This window comes from Scyliorhinus torazame, chromosome 3 (genome assembly GCF_047496885.1).
Source record: "Scyliorhinus torazame isolate Kashiwa2021f chromosome 3, sScyTor2.1, whole genome shotgun sequence".
In the NCBI taxonomy this organism is placed as follows: Eukaryota; Metazoa; Chordata; class Chondrichthyes; order Carcharhiniformes; family Scyliorhinidae; genus Scyliorhinus; species Scyliorhinus torazame.
In genome coordinates this window covers 31,963,636-31,987,354 of record NC_092709.1, presented here as the reverse complement: position 1 = coordinate 31,987,354, position 23,719 = coordinate 31,963,636, and the positions used below count along the sequence as shown (strand labels likewise).

The window sequence follows — 23,719 nt, the reverse complement described above, 5'->3', positions numbered from 1 at the left end:
CGACAGGATACGGTCTCCCTCCGGGACCTGGCACCCGCAGGTTCCACTACCACCGCCACCCCATCTTACCCCGCCCAACCTACGCTGACCGGCGCCCCACGGCCCCTACATGGCACCCGCACCCCCTCCCACCCGCCATTCCCCCTTCACCGACCCACAGGAATGAAGCCCCAGAAGACACGCTCCCGGAGTCCACGTCTGTGCCCGCACCGGCGACTTCACTACCGATGCCAGCACGGCTGAGTTCGACGCCCGGGCCAGCTGCGATACCAGAGCTTCGGCGATCACAGCGCACAATCCGTGTGCCGGACAGGCTGAACTTATGAACCCTTCACCCGCGCCGGACTTCAATTTTTTTAACAGGCGGTGAATGTAGTGAATGCATTGCTGTAACAATTCACCATGTGCATATCTGTATTACGCTGTTGCATATGTGGGCTCCACCTATGGACCATTGTAAGGTATTACACATAATGTCGCATGTTGGGGCCTGTGTGGGCTCCGCCCCTGGCTCCACCCCTTGAGGGGAGGTATAAAGAGCAATCGCCCTGTAGGCGGCTCTCAGTAACAGATCAGTCTCAGGCAGGCACTGTTCTAGTTGATTAAAGCCACAGTTTACTTCTACTCCTGGCTTCGTGTGAATTGATGGTCGCATCATAGCTGAGGCCAAAAAAAAGTCCCGTTTGAAAGAGGGGTCGTTTTCGGCACCAACTCTGTTTTGTCCCGTTAAATGGCGCCCATAAATTCAGAGAGTTTTGGGGAAGGATTTCTGGGTCCTGGGATCGATGCAGCTTAAAGCATGGCTGCCAGTGATGAAGTGATGAAAATTAGGGATGTGTGAGAGGCCAGGATTGGAGAAGCAGAGATCTTGGAGTGTTGTGAGTCTGGGGGAGCTTCTGGAGAAAAGGAGGGACAAAGCCACGTAGGGATTTGAAAGCAAGGAAGAAAACTTTAATATTGAGAAATTGCTAGATCAGTAATCAAGGTAGGTCAGTCGTGGGGAACGGGTCTTGGTGCAAGTTAGGATGCTGGCAGCTGAATTTTCAATGACCTTTCAATGACGCTTACAGTGGGAATGTGCTGCGAAATCAGGGAAGGGGTATAAGCACTGGACTAGTTAGGTTTAGAGGTAACAACAGCATGGAGGGTGCTTTCAGCAGAACATTAGTCAAGGCAGGGATGGAATTGAGTAAAATTACAGAGGTGGAAATAGGTGGTCTTAGTGATGGAAAGGATATGTGGCTGAAAGGTTAGCTTCATGAAGACTGAGAATGAACTGGTTAAACCTCTGACAATGGCCAGGGAGAGAGTTAGATTCCTCTACACCTTCCATCTGTGTTGACCTTCAAACAGATGCACAACTTCCATTTTCAGTGTGTTAAATCACTCATAATCGAGGTAGAGCAAAGCAAGTTAGGGAAACAAAGGATCGAGCTTTGAATTTCACTGTGACATGCAGTTTACGAAATCTCCTTTTCTCCTGTGCAACACAACAACTTTGGCATGAAGTGGACCATTTATTTTTCTGACACTGCAGTTGAATTTTGCCCAATTAGGAGCCTTTGACTTTACCCAAAAGTTAAAAATACACTCCAGCTCTAACAATACCCTCTGTTATATAATGAAAGCTCGTTGTGATGGGATTTTGAGCTGAGGGATATGTTTAGGAATGTCCCAGATTACATATATTCTAAATATTAGCTTCTCCTACTGAAGCTCCTGATAATGAATAAGGTACCGTCATGATCATCGAGAACACGTTAGACGAGGATGTTGTTGCAGTCGCAGAGTAATAATCTGATTAACACTCTGCTGTCTGGTAAACAGTGCTGGTGTAATGATGGACATTACTAACTACTGTATATGCATTCTTATGGCCGTTTATTTTATCAAGCTACAACAGTGTTATCTTCCAGAATGTTTGCTGTGGAAATACATTACGAGAATCGTGACAGAAAATCATTGATCCATTATATTTGATTTTCAGCAGAATTCATAAATCTGTTACACATACTCACAGAGTTTCTCGTAGATGCTGGAACTTTGAGATAATAACAGAAAACGCCGGAAACATGAAGCATCTCAGCCAACAGCTTTGGCGAGAGAAACAGCATGAACCCTGTGGGCCGTTGACCTTTCATCAGAACGGTTTTGACTTTGTGACTTGCAGCAGTTTCCATTCCGCTATCACCCACCCCAATAGCAATCGATATAAGGTGGAACTTAATCCATACAACGGGTGTCATGCCCATAAGCTGGCAACCCGGCAAGAACATTGCGTCACCTCCTTTGGGGAAGGCCCACAGTATGAAATACCAGTTAGACGCTTGAGTGGCCAATGGCGGACCTTCCCCAGGATCACCATGGGGGTGGAAATTACCCCTGTCCCTCCCCACCACACCCTCAGAGAGCTGCAGACCAATCAGCTGTTCTTCATTGCCCGACACCCTCCCAAACGCCAGGTGCTCAGAATCAGTCAGGGCATTAGGTCACAGGTGAGTGAGGGCGAAGGTCATGGGAAGGTGGCTGCTGGTTGGGAGAGGTGGGAAAGGTTGGAAGAAAGGGAAAGGCATGGCACATAGTACAACCAGCCACCTGCCCCCCACCTCCCACCTTCCCAAAGCTGGAACCCTCAACCAGGCAGTTAATAACGAGGGAGCCTCGTCCTCCTGCGGAGCCCAATATCAAGCTCGACCAGCCACTCGTTGAATACCAGCAGAGCTGGGATGAGGGCCTTACATGCGCAGTGACTGTCCCCACGAGCCTTCCTGCTCTGGACTTAATTGAGGTAGAGGTGGGAACCTGAAACCCTCACGCCAAATTAAATGCCCTCTCAGCCTCCAAATTCACCTCTGGGGTGAGGGCATAAAATTCCGCACATAATTTTTTCCTTAATCCTGACGGAACTAAAGCTGCACATAATCCAATATTGGTGGCGATTAAGAAGTAACACTAACACACTCTGGTACAATAAAGTCAAGTGACAGAATTTGTTGAATGGAGAGTTTTAAAATTTGTGCATTTCCCCCCTTCCCCAAAGTTTATTTTTCAGAGCACTTTAGAGGGAACTCTTTATCCGAGTGATTGATTAGAAGGTGACACTTGCTACCACAAAGAGTAGTTGAGGCAAACATCATAAATGAGTGAAGGGGAAGCTCAATAAACACGTGAGGAAGAACAAAATAGGATAGGGTTCAATGATAAAAGGTGGATGGAGGCTCGTGTGTACCATTAACACAGGAAAGGGGCTGTTGGGCAGAATGATCTACATTGAATGTGAATAGCACCCTATCCCCAGTAAGTGTGCGCTATGCAGCTTCGTTCACCTGCCCACACCAACGCTGCCAGCCTCATCGCAACAACATTAACGAGCTTCACGGTGCATTTATCTCCCAAGCTCTCAAAGAGGTAAACGAGGAAATGGTGAGCCACTGGAGATGCTGATTGGTTCTCACCGGTATCCTTGGTGCTACAGTAATAATGTAAACACTGTGCCAACCAACAATTTATTCCTGGCCACAAGCAGGCTACGTGCTCAACTCTCCTGATCAGACCAGTGGCTGCTGATTGCTGCCATGTGGGAGTACCTTTAAGAAATGGGTGTTTATAAATGGGTATGTACATGAATATCTGCAGTGAGAGTACCTTTAAGAAATGGGTGTTTACTACTGCAGTAATGTCAGAGAGTGGGTGGAGCTGGGCTGTCTGTCAGCTTTTTTACTTTCGTTTTAGGCAGTTTACTGCAGGGTGTGTTTTAGTTTAATTTTCAGTGCTGTAGCTGAAGCCAGACCAAACAGGTGTACTGCTGTTCTCTTTGCCATCAAAAGACTATCTCTTGATAATTTGGTGAATCCAGAATTATAAATGTTTTCAGTAGTGACTTTAACCTGATGTACTTCTGACAAAGGTTTTGTTTTTACATTGTATGGATGTTAAAAAGGAAAGCTTAACGGTTTACTTAGTGTTGTAGTCTTTGGGGGTTGTATTTGAATTAATGGTTGCCAGGATGTTCACTGTATGTTTTAAAAAGGTTAACTTGAGTTCATAGAATAAACATTGTTTTGCTTTAAAAAATACTTTTCCATTTCTGCTGTACCACGCCTGTAGAGTGGGCCGTGTGCTCCCCATACCACAATCTGTTAAAAGTTGTGGGTCAGGTGAACTCCATGATACACTTTGGGGTTCTCTAAACCCTGGCCCATAACAAATTGAGGGCTCGTCTGGGATAAAAGTCTATCTATTGGATTGGCTTAGTGAACATAAAGACAGTGAGGGGTGAGCATATTGCTTTTCAGGTGTGGTATTTTAGTTTAAGTAGGAAGTGCATTGTGGACAATGGCTCGTTCAGAGCCTCAGAAGTTTTTGGGGGCGGAGACGGTCACACGCAGTACCTTACGGACAGAGACTAAAAGCAGATTGTTAGATTTGGCAGAAACATTGCAGTTAACATTACCTGACAAAATGCGAAAAGGTGAGGTCACTGTGGCGGTGGCTAAGCATTTAAAGTTACCTGAGATACAGTTTGACTCATTGGAAATAGCAAAAATTCAGTTACGAATTTAAGAAATGGAACATGAGAAAGAATTGATACAGCTTGAATATGAAAGAGAGAGAGAGGAAAAAGAAAGAGAAAGAGAGAGAGAGGAAAAAGAAAGAGAAAGAGAGAGAGAGGAAAAAGAAAGAGAAGAAAGGAAAACAGTAAGAATAGCCCTAGCAGATCAAAAAGAAAGAGAAAGGGAGATACAGATCAGGGATAAAGATAAAGAGTGAGAGTTTGAACTTCAGAAAATGGCCATGAAGCGTGACAGTCGGTTAAAACTGGCAGGTGTAAAGGGAAACGTACAGTTGGAAAATAGTGATGAGGATAGTGAGAAAGAGCGTCGTAGTCGAAGGCTTGGTGGGAATCTATTTAAATATGTCCAAGCATTGCCAAGGTTTGACGAGAAGGAGGTAGAAGCCTTTTTCATTTCATTTGAGAAGGTAGCTAAACAAATGAAATGGCCACAGGACATGTGGGTATTACTGATTCAAACAAAGCTGGTAGGTAGAGCTAGTGAAGTGTTTGCATCACTACCGGAGGAGGTATCTGGGACAAATGAGGAGGTGAAGAAACCCATCTTAGATGCATATGGACTAGTGCCTGAAGCCTACAGTCAAAGGTTTAGAAATTTAAGGAAAGAATTTGGTCAAACTTACATGGAGTTTGATAGGCTCAAACAGAGTAATTTTGATAGGTGGATAGAGGCTTTGAAAATAGACCAAACACATGAAGCTCTCAGAGAAATTATGCTTTTGGAGGAGTTTAAAAATTCAATTCCTGATGTAGTGAGAACTCATGTGGAAGAGCAGAGGGTTAAAACTGCGAGATCAGCAGCAGACATGGCAGATGATTATGAATTAGTTCATAAATCAAAGCTTGGTTTCCGACATCAGTTTCAGCCTGTGAGGGATAGAAACTGGGGACATGAGAAATACTCAAGTGGTAAAGGTAAAGGTGATCTGATGGAAGATAATAAGGAGAGTGTACCTCAGATTTTTTTTTAAATCCAGGAGGGTGGAAAAGAAATGAAAAGTTTCAAATGTTTTCACTGTAATAAACTAGGCCATGGAAAGTCACAGTGTTGGTGGTTGAAGAAAAGCACTGGCAAGGCTGATGTGGTAAAACAGGATAAGACAGTAGGGTTTATTAAAGTGGTGAAGGAAAGCCCAAGTGAAGCGAAGGAGGTGCAAAAGATTGTCCAGCTTGATCAAGAGGTGATTGATGAGAAGATGCCAGATCTCTTTAAAGAATTTACTTGTGTGGGTAAAGTTTACTCATGTGTATCAGGAGGAGCAGGTAAAGAAGTCACAATTTTAAGAGATACGGGAGCTGGTCAATCTTTAATGGTAAGAGATGAGGAGTTATGTAGTTTGGGCAGAATGTTGCCAGAAAAGTTGGTAATATGTGGAACTCGGGTGAGAGGAATAGTGTTCAATCATATAAGGTAAGCTTGGAAAGTCCAGTGAAGAGTGGTGAAGTGGTAGTAGAAGTAATAGAGAAACTATCTTGTCCAGGAATACAGTTTATCTTGGGTAATGATATAGCTGGATTGCAGGTGGGAGTGATGCCTACTGTGGTTGATATGCCAGTGGAAAATCAGACAACTGAAGTGTTGAAGGACGAATATCCTGGGATTTTTCCGGATATTGTAGTAACAAGGTTGCAAAGTCACAGGTTAAGACAAGAGGAGAAATCAAAGAGTGAAGATGACATTGAAGTGCAATTATCAGAAACGATTTTTGATCAGATGATTGAAAAAGAACAAGAACAGGTGGAGGATGAGGCGGATCTTTTTAGTTCAGGAAAATTGGCGGAGTTACAACAAAAAGATATAGAAATAAAACGGATGTATCAGAACGCATACACAGAAGAGGAATCTGAGTGTATACCAGAGTGTTACTCCGGAAAAGTGATGGCTTGATGAGAAAATGGAGACCTTTACATATACAGGCGGATGAAAAGTGGGCAGAAGTTCATCAAGTGGTATTGCCAGTAGGGTATAGAAAGGAGGTGTTGCGAGTTGCACATGAGGTACCAGTGGGAGGTCATTCGGGAATAAGGAAAACTCAAGCTAAAATCCAGAAACATTTTTATTGGCCTGGACTACAAAAGATGTATTTAAATTTGTCAATCATGCCACACATGTCAAGTGATAGGGAAACCTCAAACAGTGAAAAACCAGCGCACTTAATACCCATTCCAGCATTTGAGGAACCTTTTACAAGGTTGATTGAGGCGGATCTTTTTAGTTCAGGAAAATTGGCGGAGTTACAACAAAAAGATATAGAAATAAAACGGATGTATCAGAACGCATACACAGAAGAGGAATCTGAGTGTATACCAGAGTGTTACTCCGGAACTAATTGATTGCGTACGACCGCTTCCTAAAACAAAAAGTGTGGATCAATATCTTTTGACGATAATGGATGTGTCTACTAGGTTTCCAGAGGCCATTTCAGTACGTAATATTACAGCGAAAACGATTGTGGAGGAGTTACTTAAATTCTTTACTAAATATGGACTACCCACAGAAATACAATCGGATCAAGGATCAAATTTTACCTCAAGGTTATTCAAAGAAGTTCTGGATAGCTTAGGAATAAAACAATTTAAATCAACTGCATACCATCGATAATCGTAGGGAGTGTTAGAAAGGTGGCATCTTTTTTTTATTCTCCTTTTTCACATTTTCTCCCACATTTACATCCATCAACAATAAACAATAATCAGCAAGATATGTCAGTTCCCATAATAACAACGATCCCATCTACCCACCAACCCCCAAACCTCAACCCGCATGTTTACATAAACAAATGGCAAAAAGGAATCCGGGATTACCCGTAGTCACCCTTAATCTTACACAGCTCTCCCCCACCTCCCCACCCCCCACCACAGGTCTCCAGCTCCTCCTGTCCACTGCCTCTTGTAAAACTCCTCCTTCCAACCTCGGTTCCTTCCCCCCAACTTTCCACCCCGGCTAGACCACTCGGACCCTGTTCTGCCAGGCTCCGATAGCCGCAGCCCCTCCACCCACCTCACTCCCGTTCACTGGCCGGCTTAAACCGGCCAGCATGGAGGCCCCCGCCCGGGTCCCTTTCCCACTTGCCCGGCCCTAGGAAAGCCCAAAGATCCCCTTTTAGCACACAAACCCCGCATATCCACCTACACCCCAAAGAACTCTCATTTTGAGTGAAAGTCCCGTCCATTCCCTTGTCCAAGTATATACCACCTTGGCTCCTTTAATCTCTACACCCGCGCGCATTGATACAAAAAAGAAGAAAATACAGTCATGAGGTTACATCGGCACATGGCCATTACTCAATTTGTTAGTTCTGCCACAGTCCTTCTGCTTTCGCAAACTCCTCCGCTGCTTCCGCCTTTCCAAAATAAAAGTCCCTGAGCTTGTAAGTCACCCTCCGCTTCGCTGGATATACAATGCCGCACCGCACCCTGCTAATGTACAGTGCCCTCTTCACCCGGTTGAAGGCAGCCCGCCTCCTTGCCAGCTCCACCGTAATGTCCTGGTATACACGTATACCAGCTCCAGCCCACTGCACCACCCGCTTCTGCTTGGCCCAGCTCAGGACCTTCTCCTTCACCCTGTACCTACAGAAGGACAGAGTCACTGATCTTGGCGGCTCACTCGCCTTTGGTATAGGCCTCCACGACCGATGAGCCCGATCCAGTTCATATCGGGAGGGATCCTTCCCCTCTCCCAATAATTTTGCCAGCATCGCAGCAAAGTACTCAGTCGGCTTCAGTCCTTCAACTCCTTCGGGAAGTCCCACAATCCTCAAATTCTGTCGCCTGGATCTGTTTTCCAGGTCTTCCATTTTTCCTCGCAGATCCTTGTTAGTATCCATCACCATCCGCATCTCTTTCCCCATCGAGGCAAATTAATCACCGTGCTGCAATAACGTCTCCTCCACTTCCTTCAGCGCTTCCCCTTGCTATCGCACCTCCGCCACTGCGCTCGCCACCTCCGTCCTCACCGGGGAAACCGCCCCCTCCACCAGCACACTCAAAACCTCCCTCATCTCCTTCCTCACCGTCTCCATGCATTTCGCAATCTGCGCCAACTGCTTTTCAAATTCCGCAGCCATCACCTTAGTTATTTCTTCAGCCGTAAGCAGTGAGGCCTTCCCTGGTGCTCCAGCCTCCATTTTCCTTGGTGACCCCGCGGTGACCTTTCCACTCCCCGACGGACCTCCAGCTGTTTTTTTTTCGGCCGTTTTCTTGCTCACCCTCGACATGTTTCTTTGTTCCTTTTTTCCTCCTGTGTCTCCACTGTGCCTCCTCCGTGCCTTCTCCCTGCTTCTGCCGCCTCCGCGGACCCTGGGACCGGGCTTAAAGCCCCGAAAATGCCGTTGCCGACCGGGAGCCCTCCATTGTGCGGCCGCCTCCTGCCCGCCATCACCGGAAGTCCCATTAAAGACAATATTGAGGACAATGTCAAGATTATCAAGAGGATTGGGAATAAGGAATTCCATTCGTACTGTTTACAATTAGGGATGCACCTAATGAGTCAACCAAATTTAGTCCTTTTGAACTAAATTTTGGTCATGAGGTAAGAGGGCCACTTAAATTGATTAAGGAAAAATTGGTGAGTGAGAAATCGGAAATTACATTATTGGATTACGTGTCATATTTTAGGGAACGATTAAATAGAGCAGGTGAATTGGCCAGACAACATTTAAAAGTTGCACAAAATGTGATGAAACGGGTAGCGGACAAGAAATCCAAAGTTTGTAGTTTTGCCTGTGGCGGTAAAGTTTAAGTTTTGTTATCAGTGGTAGGTGAACCTTTAAAAGCAAGGTTTTGTGGACTTTATCAGATTGAAATTAAGTGAGGTGAATTATCAGAAAGGAAATTAAGTGAGGTGAATTATGTGGTTAAAAACACCAGATAGAAGGAAGACTCACCGAGTGTGTCATGTGAATATGCTTAAAAGGTACTTTGAAAGGGAAGGAGAGAAAAAGGAGGAGGTTTTAATGATTCTAACTCAAAGTGACGAACCAATTCCTGTGATTTTGACATACCTCAAATTAAATTGTAAACGAGGATGTTCTTAAAAATTGGGATAAATTGTTGAGTTACCTTCTAGAGGAAAAACATATTGACCTGAAAAAGTTATTGATATCACATGGGCAAGTTTGTAGAGATGAATTAGGAAGTACTAAAATGGCTATTCATGGTGTAGATGTGGGAAATGCTGTTCCAGTCAAACAACATCCATACAGATTTAACCCTTTAAAATTGGCACAGATTAACAAAGTGATTGAGAGTATGCTTAAAAATGGCATAATTGAAGTGGGTTGCAGCCAATGGAGCTCACCCATCGTGATGGTACCTAAACCAGACGGTACCAAACGGTTGTGTGTGGACTACAGAAAGGTGAATGCAGTTACAAGAACGGACTCTTATCCTATCCCACGTTTGGAGGACTGCATTGAGAAAGTGGGACAATCAGCTTTTATTTCCAAATTTGATTGACTTAAAGGTTACTAGCAGGTACCTTTACCCGAAAGGGTGAAGGAGATTTCAGCTTTTGTGACTCCAGATGGTATATACCAATTCAAAGTTATGCCATTTGGCATGAAAAATGCACCAGCCACATTTCAACGGTTAACTAACAAAGTCGTTTCAGGATTACCCAATTGTGCGGTATACATCGACGATCTGGCAATTTTCAGCTAAGCATGGACAGAACATTTGCAATATCTGATGGAGTTATTCGATCGACTTCAGGAGGCGGGTTTGGTGATAAACCTAGCCAAAAGTGAATTTGGAAAGGCCATAGTCACTTTCCTTGCCCATACAATCGGACAGGGTCGCATGCTCCCACGGGATGTGAAAACAAAAGTTATTGGGGAGTTTCCGGTACCCTCGACACGACGGGAAATAATGCGATTTCTTGGTATGAGTTGATTTTACCGGAAAATTGTACCCAATTTAAGCAGTGTGGTTGCTCCACTGACGGACTTGCTCAAGAAGCGTAACAAATTCCAGTGGACAGCGGAGTGGCAACAGGCATTTGACGGCCTGAAGGCTGTGTTACCCACTGCTCCGGTGTTAGCCATCCCAAATTATACGAAACCATTCAAAGTGGCGGTTGATGCGAGTGGTGTGGGTGTCGGTGCGGTGCTTCTACAAGATGACGACAAAGGGCTAGAGCGGCCTATTGGTTATTTTTCAAATAAATTGAATTCTCACCAGAAAAGTATTCCACGATTGAGAAGGAGACTTTGAGTTTGGTGCTGGCTTTGCAACATTTTCACATTCATGTGATCAGCAATCCGTCTGACACCATTATATATACTGATAATAATCCGTTTATGTTTTTGGAGCGATTCCGGAATAACAATGCAAGGCTGTTTCCCTGGAGTTTATTGTTGCAACCATTTCATTTAAAAATAGTACATGTGGCAGGATGAAAAACGTGATAGCCGATGCTTTGTCACGAATGTGATTAACGGAAGCAGTTTCAGTTGGAGGAAGAGGAACGGAATACAAATGGACTATATTATTATACCTGTTTATTTGTGTTGTTTTTTGAAACAAAAAAGTATATTTACGGTGTGCATTTCTTAAAGAATGGTGAAAAGGTGAAAAATGAAACCATCTTGAAGTTGCTGGTTTATTTTTTTTTCTTGGGGGGAGGTGTCATATGGGAGTACCTTTAAGAAATGGGTGTTTATAAATGGGTATGTATATAAATATCTGTAGTGAGAGTGCCTTTAAGAAATGGGTGTTTACTACTACAGTGATGTCAGAGAGTGGGTGGAACTGGCTGTCTGTCAGCGTTTTACTTTCGTTTTAGACTGTTTGCTGCAGGGTGTGTTTTAGTTTCGTTTTCAGTGTTGGAGCTGAAGCCAGACCAAGCAGGTGTACTGCTGTTCTCTCTGCCATCAAAAGACTATCTCTTGATAATTTGGTGAATCCAGAATTATAAATGTTTTCACTAGTGACTTTAACCTGATGTACTTCTGATAAAGGTTTTGTTTTTAAGTCGTATGGGTGTTAAAAAGGAAAGCATAAAGGTTTACTTGGGGCTGTAGTCTTTGGGGATTGTATTTGACTTAATGGTTGCTAAGATGTTCACTGTATGTTTTAAAAAGGGTAACTTGAGTTCATAGAATAAACATTGTTTTGCTTTAAACAAAAATCCATTTCTGCTGTACCACACCTGTAGAGTGAGCCGTGTGCTCCCTATACCACAATCCATTAAAGGTTGTGGGTCAGGTGAACTCCATGATACACTTTGGGGTTCTCTAAATCCTGGCCCATAACATTGCTGACTGTGATGGACCTTCTGCCATTACTGGGTTGTGAGTGTTACATTAATTCATGGGATGTGAGTGTTTTTGGCGAGGCAAATATTTATTGTCCGTCCCTAATTGCCCATTAGAAGCTAAGTTGCTGTTTTGAACTGCTACTGTGTACATGGTTTTGGTACACTCACGGTGCTATTTAGGAGGGAATTCCAGCATTTTGAGCCAGGGATGCAGGATGGGCTCCTTGTCTGATCCCCCGTCATTAGTGTTATCCTACCACTGCTGGGGAGTGGAACATGCAGTGGTGGTGGTGGGGCTCCTGCAGAAGAACAGGAGGCCATCTGAAGTGAAGAGTCCTGAAGAACAAATTTATTTTTCGGCATTGGACTTGGCAAGTCGATTATAGCTGATGGGCTGGTAAAGTAAGACCTACTGGACCCTCTCAATCCAAAACCGACATCCGTGGGCCTTTAGCGACAACCTCAGAGTCCCGGTGGTCCTTGTGATTGGGTGGTGGGAGGTATGGGGGAAAGTAGAGAAATCAGGCAAGTAATCGTGAATTTGTGACCAGCAGTTTCCCAACAATGGCAGGAGGAGGAAAATAAGAGTTGAGATGGATACACGAAGCTCGGTTTTAATACAAAGTTTCCCTAACGTTTTTGCTGCTTCAGTGCCAGACTTGGGTGGAACAGAAGAGGAAAATCTAAGCTAAGAATTAAATTCTACAGGGAAGATCCGACTTCTCCACATGTGGTAGAACTGTTGCCTCTAAGTCACAAGGTTCAGGGTCCAGGTCCCACTTCGAGACTCGGGCACAGAAACCAAGGCTGAGACCTCACTGAGGGTGTGCTGCACTCTTGGAGGTACCTTCTTCCAGATGAGGCATTAATCTAAGGCCTTGTTTGGGTAGATTTCAAAAAGAGCTGGGAAGTTATCCTTCAATCAACGTCAACAAAAGCAGATCACATAACCTTTATCACAATGCTGCTTCTAGGGTGATGTGGCTGTGTTTCAAGTAGTACAACCTCAGAAATTTGACTTTAAAGAGCTTCAAGACATCCGGTGGTCATGGAAAGTGTTTATATATGTGCAAGTCTTTCTTGATTTCTAAGAAGTGGTCAAGAAGTTGATTAAACATAGTTTTCAAATGGGTGAGCAATTTCAATGTGTAAAGCAAAGTGTGCCATTTTGTTGCCAAATATAAACAAACATTAAGGCAAGATGGAGATTATAAATAATTAAAAACTGGGGGCACGATACAATGGAAACATTACAAAGTGCGATATTGGGCACGTTTGTAGGGGTGTTCCGCGACGGTTGTAACGTTGCAATGGAGACCGCTATTCAACGGCGCTTAGCCGTTTTTTTGCGCCTTGGGAAGTTTCTCTCCGGTCGAGACCACACTACGGAATTTTTACGCAACTGAGGAACTGAACACGCCAGTGGGAGCGGCTCCTCTGAGATCGGGACACCATTTTGAAGGCTGTGTTGATTTCCACACCCCAACCCTTTTAGGACCCACCCCTTTCAGGACCCGCCCCCTCCTTTGCTCCCCCAATCTTTCTTTGGCTCCTTCATACCTCATCTCACTCTCCTTTCGTAGCCATGGCCTCCCCTCAGGCTCCAACCCTTGGCAGTGCCTTCCTGGTACCTGGGCATCTTGGCATCACGAGCAGAAACTGAAATCACTTGAAATCTCTTCACATTGTGCAAGTGACAGAACAGACCAGAGAGCCAGCCAGTGCTGTCAATTAAGCAATTTTTTCCTGGGGCTCAGCTGTTTCAACTTTTTAATGGATTTCTGGGCTCAAAGCTAATAATGCATAATGAGGCTTGGTTGAGAGCCAAGAGATCAATTAGTATGTTGAAACAACTGAGCCACCGGATAATATTGCTTGCTTGACAGCTCTGGCACTCTGATCTCCAGTGTCAATTTCACAATGTTCATTTGCACAAGATAAAGAAGTTTCAAGTGCTTTTCCATTCTGTAATTGACAGCTAGAGGGTCTGGATAATTGACACTTTTATTGGCCTGTAATAAAAAGATGTATTTTTTTTAAATGGGAAGTTATCAATTAATTACTTTTTAACAGTTTTTTTTACACAAGCTATTGTCACTATAGGTTTCATTGGATCTAAATAGTGTATCGTGGTTAAATTGACATGCAAGTCCCATAATATTGGAACAGGGGCATGGGTGGCCATGCCGGAGGGTGGATGGGGGTCATGTCCTGGCATTGGTGAATGGGGTGGGGGAGGGAATGGGGGAGGGCGTGAGGTGCGAAGGGGGGGAAGGAGGAAGGTGGAGGATGGAGAGGGGAGGGATGGGGAAGGAAGGGGAGTGGGAGCATGGGAGGAGGAAGGTAAAGGGAGAGGGGAAAAGAAAGAGGGGGGCTGCGGGAGAAGGGAATTAAGAGCGGGTGGGGGCAGCTGATCGTGCTGGGGAAATGCCCGAGTTATCTTCTTTCCAATAGAATATAAATTTTGATTCGCATTTTTCATGAAGATTGTGCCTTTCGTAGGACAAGCTATTTATATTTAAGTTTAAACATGTATGAGTTAAGTTAGATGTTTCCAAAAAAGGATTTGGATTGCAGTTTGCTACAAAGAGTGCTTTATACTCTGACTCTGACATAATCATAAGCTGTGAACAAAATGAAAAACTAGAGCCTTGAACCGGTCTTGTGCACTTGAGTTAACTTTCCATTGCGATGCAGATATTGCCTCTATCACCTGGTTCAGATTTCCTTAGCTTCTTAGCTAATTATGTCTATCATGATACACACCAATTGCTTACTGACTCATCTCCTTTGATGTGCTTTCTTGAAAAATGCAGTGGCTGAAACAAATTGAAGGTACAGAGGCTGCTCTTCATCAGAAGATGTTGGACCTGGAGACTGAGAAGGTACCTTGATGCCTATTAACTAGCATGGGTTAATAATAATAGGGGCCTGTTCAAAGGTGGGGATGTGGTGAGGTACACAGATTTGAAATTGTTAAATTAGTTTAATCGAGGAATGTTATTAACTGAACCACAGATCATTGCTGGATAGTATATTTTTGGAAAGTGCATTTTTGGCAGTTCTGTGTAAAATTGGGGTACTTGGCTGTGTGGAAGCTGGATTCTCCGATTGTGAGGCTGTGTCCCCACGGCGGCGTGGGAATGGTGGCATTTTATGACCGAAGATTTGGCTGGGGGCTAGCAGCCGTGCAACGTGGAGCACCCGGCTCTAGCTGCCGATACGGCCCCGAGAATTGGCGGGTCTGTGACCGCGCATGGGCACGGCGGCGCCTGCAGCAGCCGCACCGTGCAACATGGCGCCGGCCGCTCTTGGACCCGGCCTGCAAAATAGTGCCCGCCCTTTGGCTGGCTCGGGCGCCCCGGACCACCCCCCCAACGGTGTCCCCAGCTCCTGACAAAGTCCCCCCTGCCCGCGGATCAGCCCTCCCCCGACTGTGGCGGGGGCGGAGCATCAGGGGATGGGCCTCAGGTAATATCTTGAGACCATCGGTACAGCGCGCGGCGTACTCACTTTGGAGGGGCGGAGTATCGTAAAAGCGATTTGGTCAGAAACGGGTATTCTCCGGTGGGAGCCTCTCATCCCTACATCCATTTTCACCCTTTGCCTCTGCTTGTGCTCTCTGCATCATGAGGAGGAATTTCTTCAGCCAGAGGGTGGTGAATCTGTGGAACTCTTTGCCGCTGAAGGCTGTGGAGGCCAAATCACTGAGTGTCTTTGAGACAGAGATATATAGGTTCTTGATTAATAAGGCAATCGGGGGTTATGGGGAAAAGGCAGGAGAATGGGGATGAGAAACATATCAGCCATGATTGAATGGTGGAGCAGACTCGATGGGCCGACTGGCCTAATTTGGCTCCTAGGTCTTATGGTCTTATCAGCCATTGCCACTAATCACCCTCCCATTGAGAACATTTTGCGCTGGCACATGGGAGTGAAAACACAAGTCGTGCAGGCAGTCAAGAAGCTTGATGCAGAGGAACATTGCACAAGAGGTTGCTCCAGGAACCCTTCACTGAACCTGGCTCTGACTACCTCTCCCACTTTCTCATCATGTTTTTACTCAGCTCTGCTGTAATCATAACCCACAAAGAAATAATTCCATAATGATGTGTCTCAGGTTAGCCTTCCTTATAGCACAGAGGAAGACCATTCACCAATCGATTCCATGCCTTCTCAAGCATCTCGTACATAGATACATAGAAGATAGGAGCAGGAGGAGGGGAGGCCTTTAGGCCCTTCGAGCCTGCTCCGCCATTTATCACGATCATGGCTGATCATCCAACTCAATAGCCTAATCCTGCTTTCTTCCCATAGTCTTTGATCCCATTCTCCCCAAGTGCTATACCCAGCAGCCTCTTCAATATATTCAATCTTTTAGCATCAACTACTTCCTGTGATAATGAATTCCACAGGCTCACCACTCTTTGGGTGAAGAAATGTCTCTTCGTCTCTGTCCGTAGTGGTTTACCCTGAATCCTCAGGCTGTGACCCCTGGCTCTGGATACACACACCATTGGGAACATCTTCCCTGCAACTACTCTGTCTAGTCCTGTTAGAATTTTATGTCTCTATGTGATCGCCCCTCATTTTTCTGAACTCCAGCGAGAACAATCCTAAACTAGTTAATCTCTCCTCATATGACAGTCCCGCCATCCCTGGAATCAGCCTGGTAAACCTTTGCTGCACTCTCTCGAGAGCAAGAACATCCTTCCTCTGAAAAGGAGACCAAAACTGCACACAATATCCTGGCCTCACCAAGACCCTGTATAATTGCAGCAACACATCCCTGCTTCTATACTCGAAACCTCTCACAATGAAGGCCAACATACCATTAGCCTTCTTTACCGCATACTGCACCTGCATGCTTACCTTCAGCGACTGTTGCACAAGGACACCCAGGTCCCGCTGCACACTCCCCTCTCCCAATTTACAACCATTCAGGTAGTAATCTGCCTTCCTGTTTTTGCTTTGAAAGTGAATAACCTCAGGCTTATCCAAATTATACTGCATCTGCATTGATTTGCCCATTTGCCCAACCTGTCCAGATCATGATGTAGGATCTCTGCATCCTCGTCACAGTTCACCCTCCCACCCAACTTGGTATCATCTGCAAACTTTGAGATGTAACATCTTATTCCCTCATCCAAATCATTAAAATATATTTTGAATAGCTGGGGTCCCAGCACCAATCCCTGTGGCAACCCACTAGGTACTGCCTGCCAATTTGAAAAGGACCCATTAATGCCTACTCTTTGTTTCCTCGTTGCCAACCAGTTTTCTATCCACCTTCTATTCCCCTAATCCAATGTGCTTTAATTTTGCACTATAACCTCTTCAAATGCTCAGCCATTTTGTTGACCCATATTATGCATTCCCCTGTTGCTCTCTGTAGGGGGCCTACATTTGTCTTTACCAATCTCTTTCTCTTCACATATCTATAGAAACTCTTAATATCAGTCTTTATGTTCCCTGCAAGCTTATTTTCATACTGTATTTTCCCCTTCTTAATCAATCCCTTGGTCTTTCTTTTCTGAATTCTAAACTGCTCCCTATCCTCAGACCTATTATTTTTCTTGGCCAATCTGTATGCTTCTTCCTTGGATCGGATACTATTTCTAATTTCCTTTGTAAGCCATGGATTGGCCCTCTTACAAATTCTGCTTTTGTGCCAGACAGCAATGAACAGTTGCTGCAGTTCTCTCATGTGTTCCTTGAATATTTGCCATTGCCTATCCACTGTCATCCCTTTAAGTAACTCTCCCCAATCTATCAAGGCCAACTCATGCCTCATATCTTCACACTTTCCTTCATTAAGATTCAGCACCCTAGTCTCCGAACTACTTCACTCTCCAGCTTGATAAAAAATTCTATCATGCTGTGGTCGCTCATCCCCAAGGGGTCTCGTACAGCCAGATTAGCAATGATTCCCTTCTCATTACACAGTACCCCGTTGGTTCCTCCACATATTGGTCAAGAAAACCATCCCGTATACACCCCAGGAATTCTCCTCTACAGCATTGTGGCTAATTTGCTTTGCCCAATCTATGTGAAGATTAAAATCACCCATGATCACTGATATTCCCTTATTACATGCATCTCTAATTTGGTGTTCAATGCCATTCCCAACCTCACCAGTGCAGTTTGGGGGTCTACATATGACACCCACTAATGTTTTTAACCCCTTGGTATTTCTCAACTCTACCCATACCGATTCCACATTGTCAGAGCTAATATCCTTTCTCACTATTGTGTTAATTTCCTCTTTAACCACCAGTGCCATGCCACCACCTTTTCTTTTATGCCTGTCCTTCCTATATACCCTGGGTCATTTGGTTCCCATCCCTGGTCACCCTGCAGACATGTCTCCGTAATCCCAATTATATCGTACCCATTTATATCTATCGCCTCAGACATCTGAAGCTGAGGAACTGTAGAGATCTACCATCTCGCGTGGAGCAACAAGATCAATAATAATAAGCTTTTATTGTCACAAGTATGAAGTTACTGTGAAAAGCCCCTAGTTGCTGCATTCTGGCGCCTGTTCGGGTAAGCTGGTATGGGAATTGAACCACGCTGCTGGCCGTGTTCTGCATCACAAACCAGCTGTCTAGCCCACTGAGCTAAACGAAGACTAGAAGAATATCTGGCACTACCCCCAAACAAATAATTTGGCGGTTAAAAATATTTTAAAATAATTAAGTGCCATGAGGAACAATGGGGCAGGTTTTTTGCACACATGGTGGATACTGGATGGGCCACCCAGAGCAGTCAGCTTGGGACCAAATTGATTTCCATGGAGGTCCCATATAACGAGGTCAGCCAGTGTCCAGTCGAAACATGCTCAGTGGTTTGGGTGTGGCACTGCTGCTTATCAATGTTGTGCAACAATGGTTTCAAAGCAGACGCCCATTTTAGCATCGGGGACAGAAAGAAGCAGCAGAATCACAGAATAATACAGTGCAGAATCGGCCCTTCGGCCTGTCGAGTCTGCACCAACGCATGAACGACACCTCACCTGCCGACCTAATCCCATTTGCCAGCACTTGACCCACAGTGTTGAATGTTATGACATGCCAAGTGCTCATCCAGGTACATCCAATTCCCGTACGCTGCAACGTATCAAATGAGCCCCTGACAGGACAAAACTCGGCCAGACTGAGCGCAATAAATGATCACCGCCAAAAAACTAAAGTCGAAATGAAACTTAAATTGGGAACACTAGGAGTGCTCAGCAGATCCGACTGTATCTGTGGTGAAAAGCAAAGTTAACGTTGCAGGTAGATGACCTCTCGGACCTGGAAAATATTCGAGATGTAACATTTCATCAACAAGAACAGAGGCAGGGAGAAGAGAAAAAAAAGGGAAGGTCGGTGATTGGGTACAAGTCAGGAATGATAAAATGACAACCGGAATGTAGTGGTGTAAGGCAAAAGTGGGTGGCAATGGGATACGTTACAGTCAATTCTGTGCTAATGCACAGTCAATTCCACTCCCACTTGACCGAGAGTTGCAATACAATTGAAATTAACAAATAATTCTTAGAATAACAGCCAAAGTCTTTGGCCCTTAGTTGTCCAATAATTACAGGCAGCACCAGGTTTATCAATTTAAACACAATTAATTTGTAATAATGACAATAACTATCATTAAATATGCAGCAAATAAAACTGGCTAATTATTATCTAGTTCCTAACCCCCCCCCCCCACTCTTTAACTCACCTGCACCCTCTATACACACACGCACACACAAGATAGACAAACAAACACAGAGGGGAAAAGAGGGGTGTAAAAATAATGATGTAAGTAAAAAGCTGAAGAGTCTTTGTTTCAGATGGTTGTCTTCTAGCACACCTTCCTTCAGTTTAAGCTTTCAGCCAAGGTTTCTGCTTTCAGTCTGTAATAGTTTTCACTGCAGGTTCATCCCAGTTCTCTGTAGGTTCAGAAATATAGAGCTATGTAGCTCTTCTGGAGAAAAAGAGAGAGAGACTCTGAGCTTCTTCTCTGAGCGCCAAGGAACCCGACTGTCCTTACTTTGGTTCATTGAAAACCATCCCACTCGGGTAGAATCCAATCACCGCCTGTTGCCGAGCAGAATACAGCCTTTTGCCAATTCATTGGCCACCAGCCAACCAATTGAACCAAATCCCTCTGATCACTCTCACAAGCTAGCACAGTATACTACTGTGTAACTTTTGAGTTCCTCACTTCCTCTGCTCGACTTAAAGGTATGTGTCCATTAAACATCCATGGATCACAAATGATAACGGCAAAATAAAAGAAATGGGAAATAAGCTGTGAGTTTAAAGCTGAATATTTCATTCTCTTTTACCAGGAGCAATTCAGCAAGCAGAAGGGCTACCTGGAGGAGGAGCTGGATTACAGGAAGCAATCTCTGGACCATGCCTATATGGTAGGATCCTCAATCCTCAATGTGTTTGTCAGAGTCAGGATGAAATAAAGTTTGAATTATTGGGAGAGCTGCCTGGGCAGGGTTGTATGCACTAAATACTAGCTATAAAAATAATTGGCATGAGAGGGAGAGGGCTAACTTGTTTAAACAATTCCAAAAAGGAACTGATCATTATCACTTGTGAGTGAAAGGTATGTCAATTATATCGCTGTTTTTAATCCTTCAGTGTAGACACTTTCACACATTCCCCCAGAAGTTATAAGAGAAACATTGGGCAGATAAATTCAACATTGTTGTGTCCATTTCATTGATGTAAAATAGTTCCAGTGACATCTCGAGCCCTCTCTTGATTTGCAGATGCATCTGAGCCACTGCTGCAGGGCCTTTATTCTTGGCAGCTCTGTGGATGAGAGTCGGCCCCCAATTTGGAAATGAAAATTCTGTACCCCATTTCCTGACCAGTACATAAACTTCAACTGACTAGAGTAATACAGGTACAGGCAGAGGGCCCATTCCGCTCAACATTGCTTGGTGTATGTTTTTTTTTAAAAACATTGCTTGGTGTATAATCTAACTCGGGCTCCTTAAGATAACTGCTAAAGACACCAGTTATATTTTTACCAACTGACCTTGATGTTGAGCTAACAAGAGAACTCCTCTGTCAGCCCACACTTGGTCCTCTTCCACTTTTCCTCACCTCCCACATCCCAGGATTTACCTAAGGGATGCAACTCTTGGGGCAAATGGCTCAAATCACATTGAGCCACAGAGGTAAAGTGTGACTATGGCAATAAAGCTCAAGAACAAATTTAAGATGGAATTGGGCCTTGAAGCTTGCTATTAATTAATTTCCCAAGAATAGGCCCAAATAAATAAACCCTATTAACATCAAACCTTTCTGAATGATCTTACTTCATGAATATGGTGAGCATTTAATAGATTTTAAATATCAACTTATGTTCATTGTTTTCCTGTGGTGGTGCTCATAGACAAAAATAAAATAAAATTTGCCTGACTCTTAATCCTTCACTTTATATACATCTTAAAATTACATGGTTAAAACTGGTATCCAAATCTTTATTTTGTAAGTATAGAATTGTGTTTTAGTCCCTACCTCAGAAATTCATCTGTTTAATGAACCAATGAGATAACTTGTAAAACTTGGTTTGTGGTAAAATGTTTCAGCATTGATGTAGTGACTCTGTGTATTCATGTTTGTTCCCAGTTGGAACAGGGTCACCCTAAGAGTTCGATCACGTGACATACTGATAAAGTTATTGGCAGTTTGGGCGGGCTATTACTCACTCTACAGTAGCAACCTTTGTGACAACACCCTCCCAATAAAGCTCTTGTTTGTTTTGTACACTCATGGTCTGCAAGCTTCTCTTTCAAAACACCACAGTGGCAAGAGGGTGAGGCAGTGGTATCATGGTACATCACTGCACTAAGTAATCCAGAGACCCAGGGTAATGCTCTGGGGACTGAGATTCGAATCACACCACGGCAGATGTTGAAATTTGAATTCACCAGATGTCTGTAATTAAAAGTCTAATATTGACCCTGAAACCATTGTCGATTCTCGTAAAAACCCATCTGGTTCATTAATGTCTAGTAGCAAAGTAATCTGCCATTCTTACCTAGCATGGCCTACAAGTGACTCCAGATCCACAGAAATGTGGTTGACTCTGAAATGGCTTGACGAGCTATTCAGTTCAAGGACAATGAGGGAGAGGCAATAAATTCTGCCCTTGGCAATGAAACCTTACATCCCATGAACAAATTAAAGAAAAATCTCAGCAGGAAGATTGTGGGTGCGATTTAATGGGGAAGAAACAGAATCCCATTTTGGGTGGGTTTAGCAGGATGTTTCTCGGCACCTGTAGCGCCCAAAAATGACCCTGCTATCAAACAGGACTCTTTTTTTCTGGCTTTGGCAAGAAACACCCCACCGAGGTGGCACTTACCTTAATTTCCTGCACTGACGAGCTCAGCTCATCTCATCAGCACAGGAAGAGATCGGGGCACCATTTCTAAATGTTGTCCCAATCACTCAACACACACCCCAGCCTCCAGCCTCCGGTCCCCCCCTCCCCCCCAACACCCCAAATTGCTTGTTAGCGGGTCCTTGTGCCCCCATCACTCTTCCTCATAAGGGCAGGGCACTGCCGGGTCTGATCCCTGCTACAGGCCACCTGCCACCTGGGCACTGCCATCCTGGCACCCTGGCAGTGCCCCTGCCAACCTGGCAATGCCACTCAGGCACCCTGGCAGGCTGGCAGTGCCAAATTGCCCAGTGGCATCGGGTGTGCCAGAGTACCACCCTGCCCAGAGTCTGACCACCTGCGGGCCTCTGATAGTCTGGGAGATCCTCCATTTGTGTGGACCAGTGCTAAACGGTGCTATGGCGGGGACTTCCTGGAGTGGGCATTCGATCCCTGCCTTAGGCGACTCCAGTGCAGACATATTTAAGTGAGGCTAGCTGTTTACTTAAATATGCAACTTTTCCCCAATGAGGGCGAGATCCATACCAAGCATCACAAATCTTGTGAGAAGCCCATTGTTAGATTTAATGGCTTTGTCACATCCCAAGTTGGACGTGATTAGGCCGTATGATCGCGCCCTGCAGCTTTAAGTTCTACCCAGGGGATTTAATCCAGATTGACTTCAGTGCTTTACCATTAGAGGTACTGACTTTCTGATATAAAAAACATGTTTTATTTGTAAGTGAGAATAATTTTATCTATTTCTGGGACCTTGTGTGCAAATTGACTACTATATTTCCTACAATGCAACAGTCTACACTTTGTTACAACACCTGGGAGAGTGACGGTTGATTTCAGCCCCACAGGCCCCAGAGTCCCAACACAAGTGAATGAACCAATATTTTGCATAATGTTTCTGAGATCTTTGACCCTTGACTGCTGTGATAACTTACAGGCGTCAGATTTGTAAGTAAAACACAATGACTGTTTCTTTCTTTTTTGTTTAAGAATATTTTATTGAAAATTTTTGGTCAACCATCACAGTACATTGTGTATCCTTTACGCAATAATATAACAGTATAAATAACAATGACCTGTTTTATAAACAAAGAATAAATAATATATAACAAAAACGAAAACTAAAACTAAATGGCAACTGCCTTGTCTCAGATAAACACTCTCCAAAAATATGGTTTAACAATCCAATATACAATTATTTATAGCAACGACCTATACATATTATACATATATATTAATAACCCTGAGACTCCTTCTGGTTCCTCCCCCCCACCCCCCTCCCCCCTGGGCTGCTGCTGCTGCCTTCTTCTTTTCCATTCCCTCTATCTTTCTGTGAGGTATTCGATGAACGGTTGCCACCGCCTGGTGAACCCTTGAGCCGATCCCCTTAGGACGAACTTAATCCGTTCCAGCTTTATAAACCCTGCCATGTCATTTATCCAGGTCTCCACCCCCGGGGGCTTGGCTTCCTT

At 44.4% G+C, this 23,719-nt stretch overlaps 1 protein-coding gene across 8 annotated transcripts in view; it reads left to right on the top strand.

The window, feature by feature from the left end:
• The window catches only part of LOC140408395 (janus kinase and microtubule-interacting protein 1-like), a 517,156-nt gene that overhangs the window by 438,674 nt on the left and 54,763 nt on the right, over window positions 1-23,719 (top strand). For all 8 annotated transcript variants that reach the window (XM_072495527.1, XM_072495531.1, XM_072495530.1 and 5 more), the window contains 2 exons: window positions 14,651-14,719; window positions 20,170-20,247. In XM_072495527.1, the coding sequence (XP_072351628.1) occupies window positions 14,651-14,719; window positions 20,170-20,247 (147 nt within the window). The remainder of the gene's footprint in view (window positions 1-14,650; window positions 14,720-20,169; window positions 20,248-23,719) is intronic.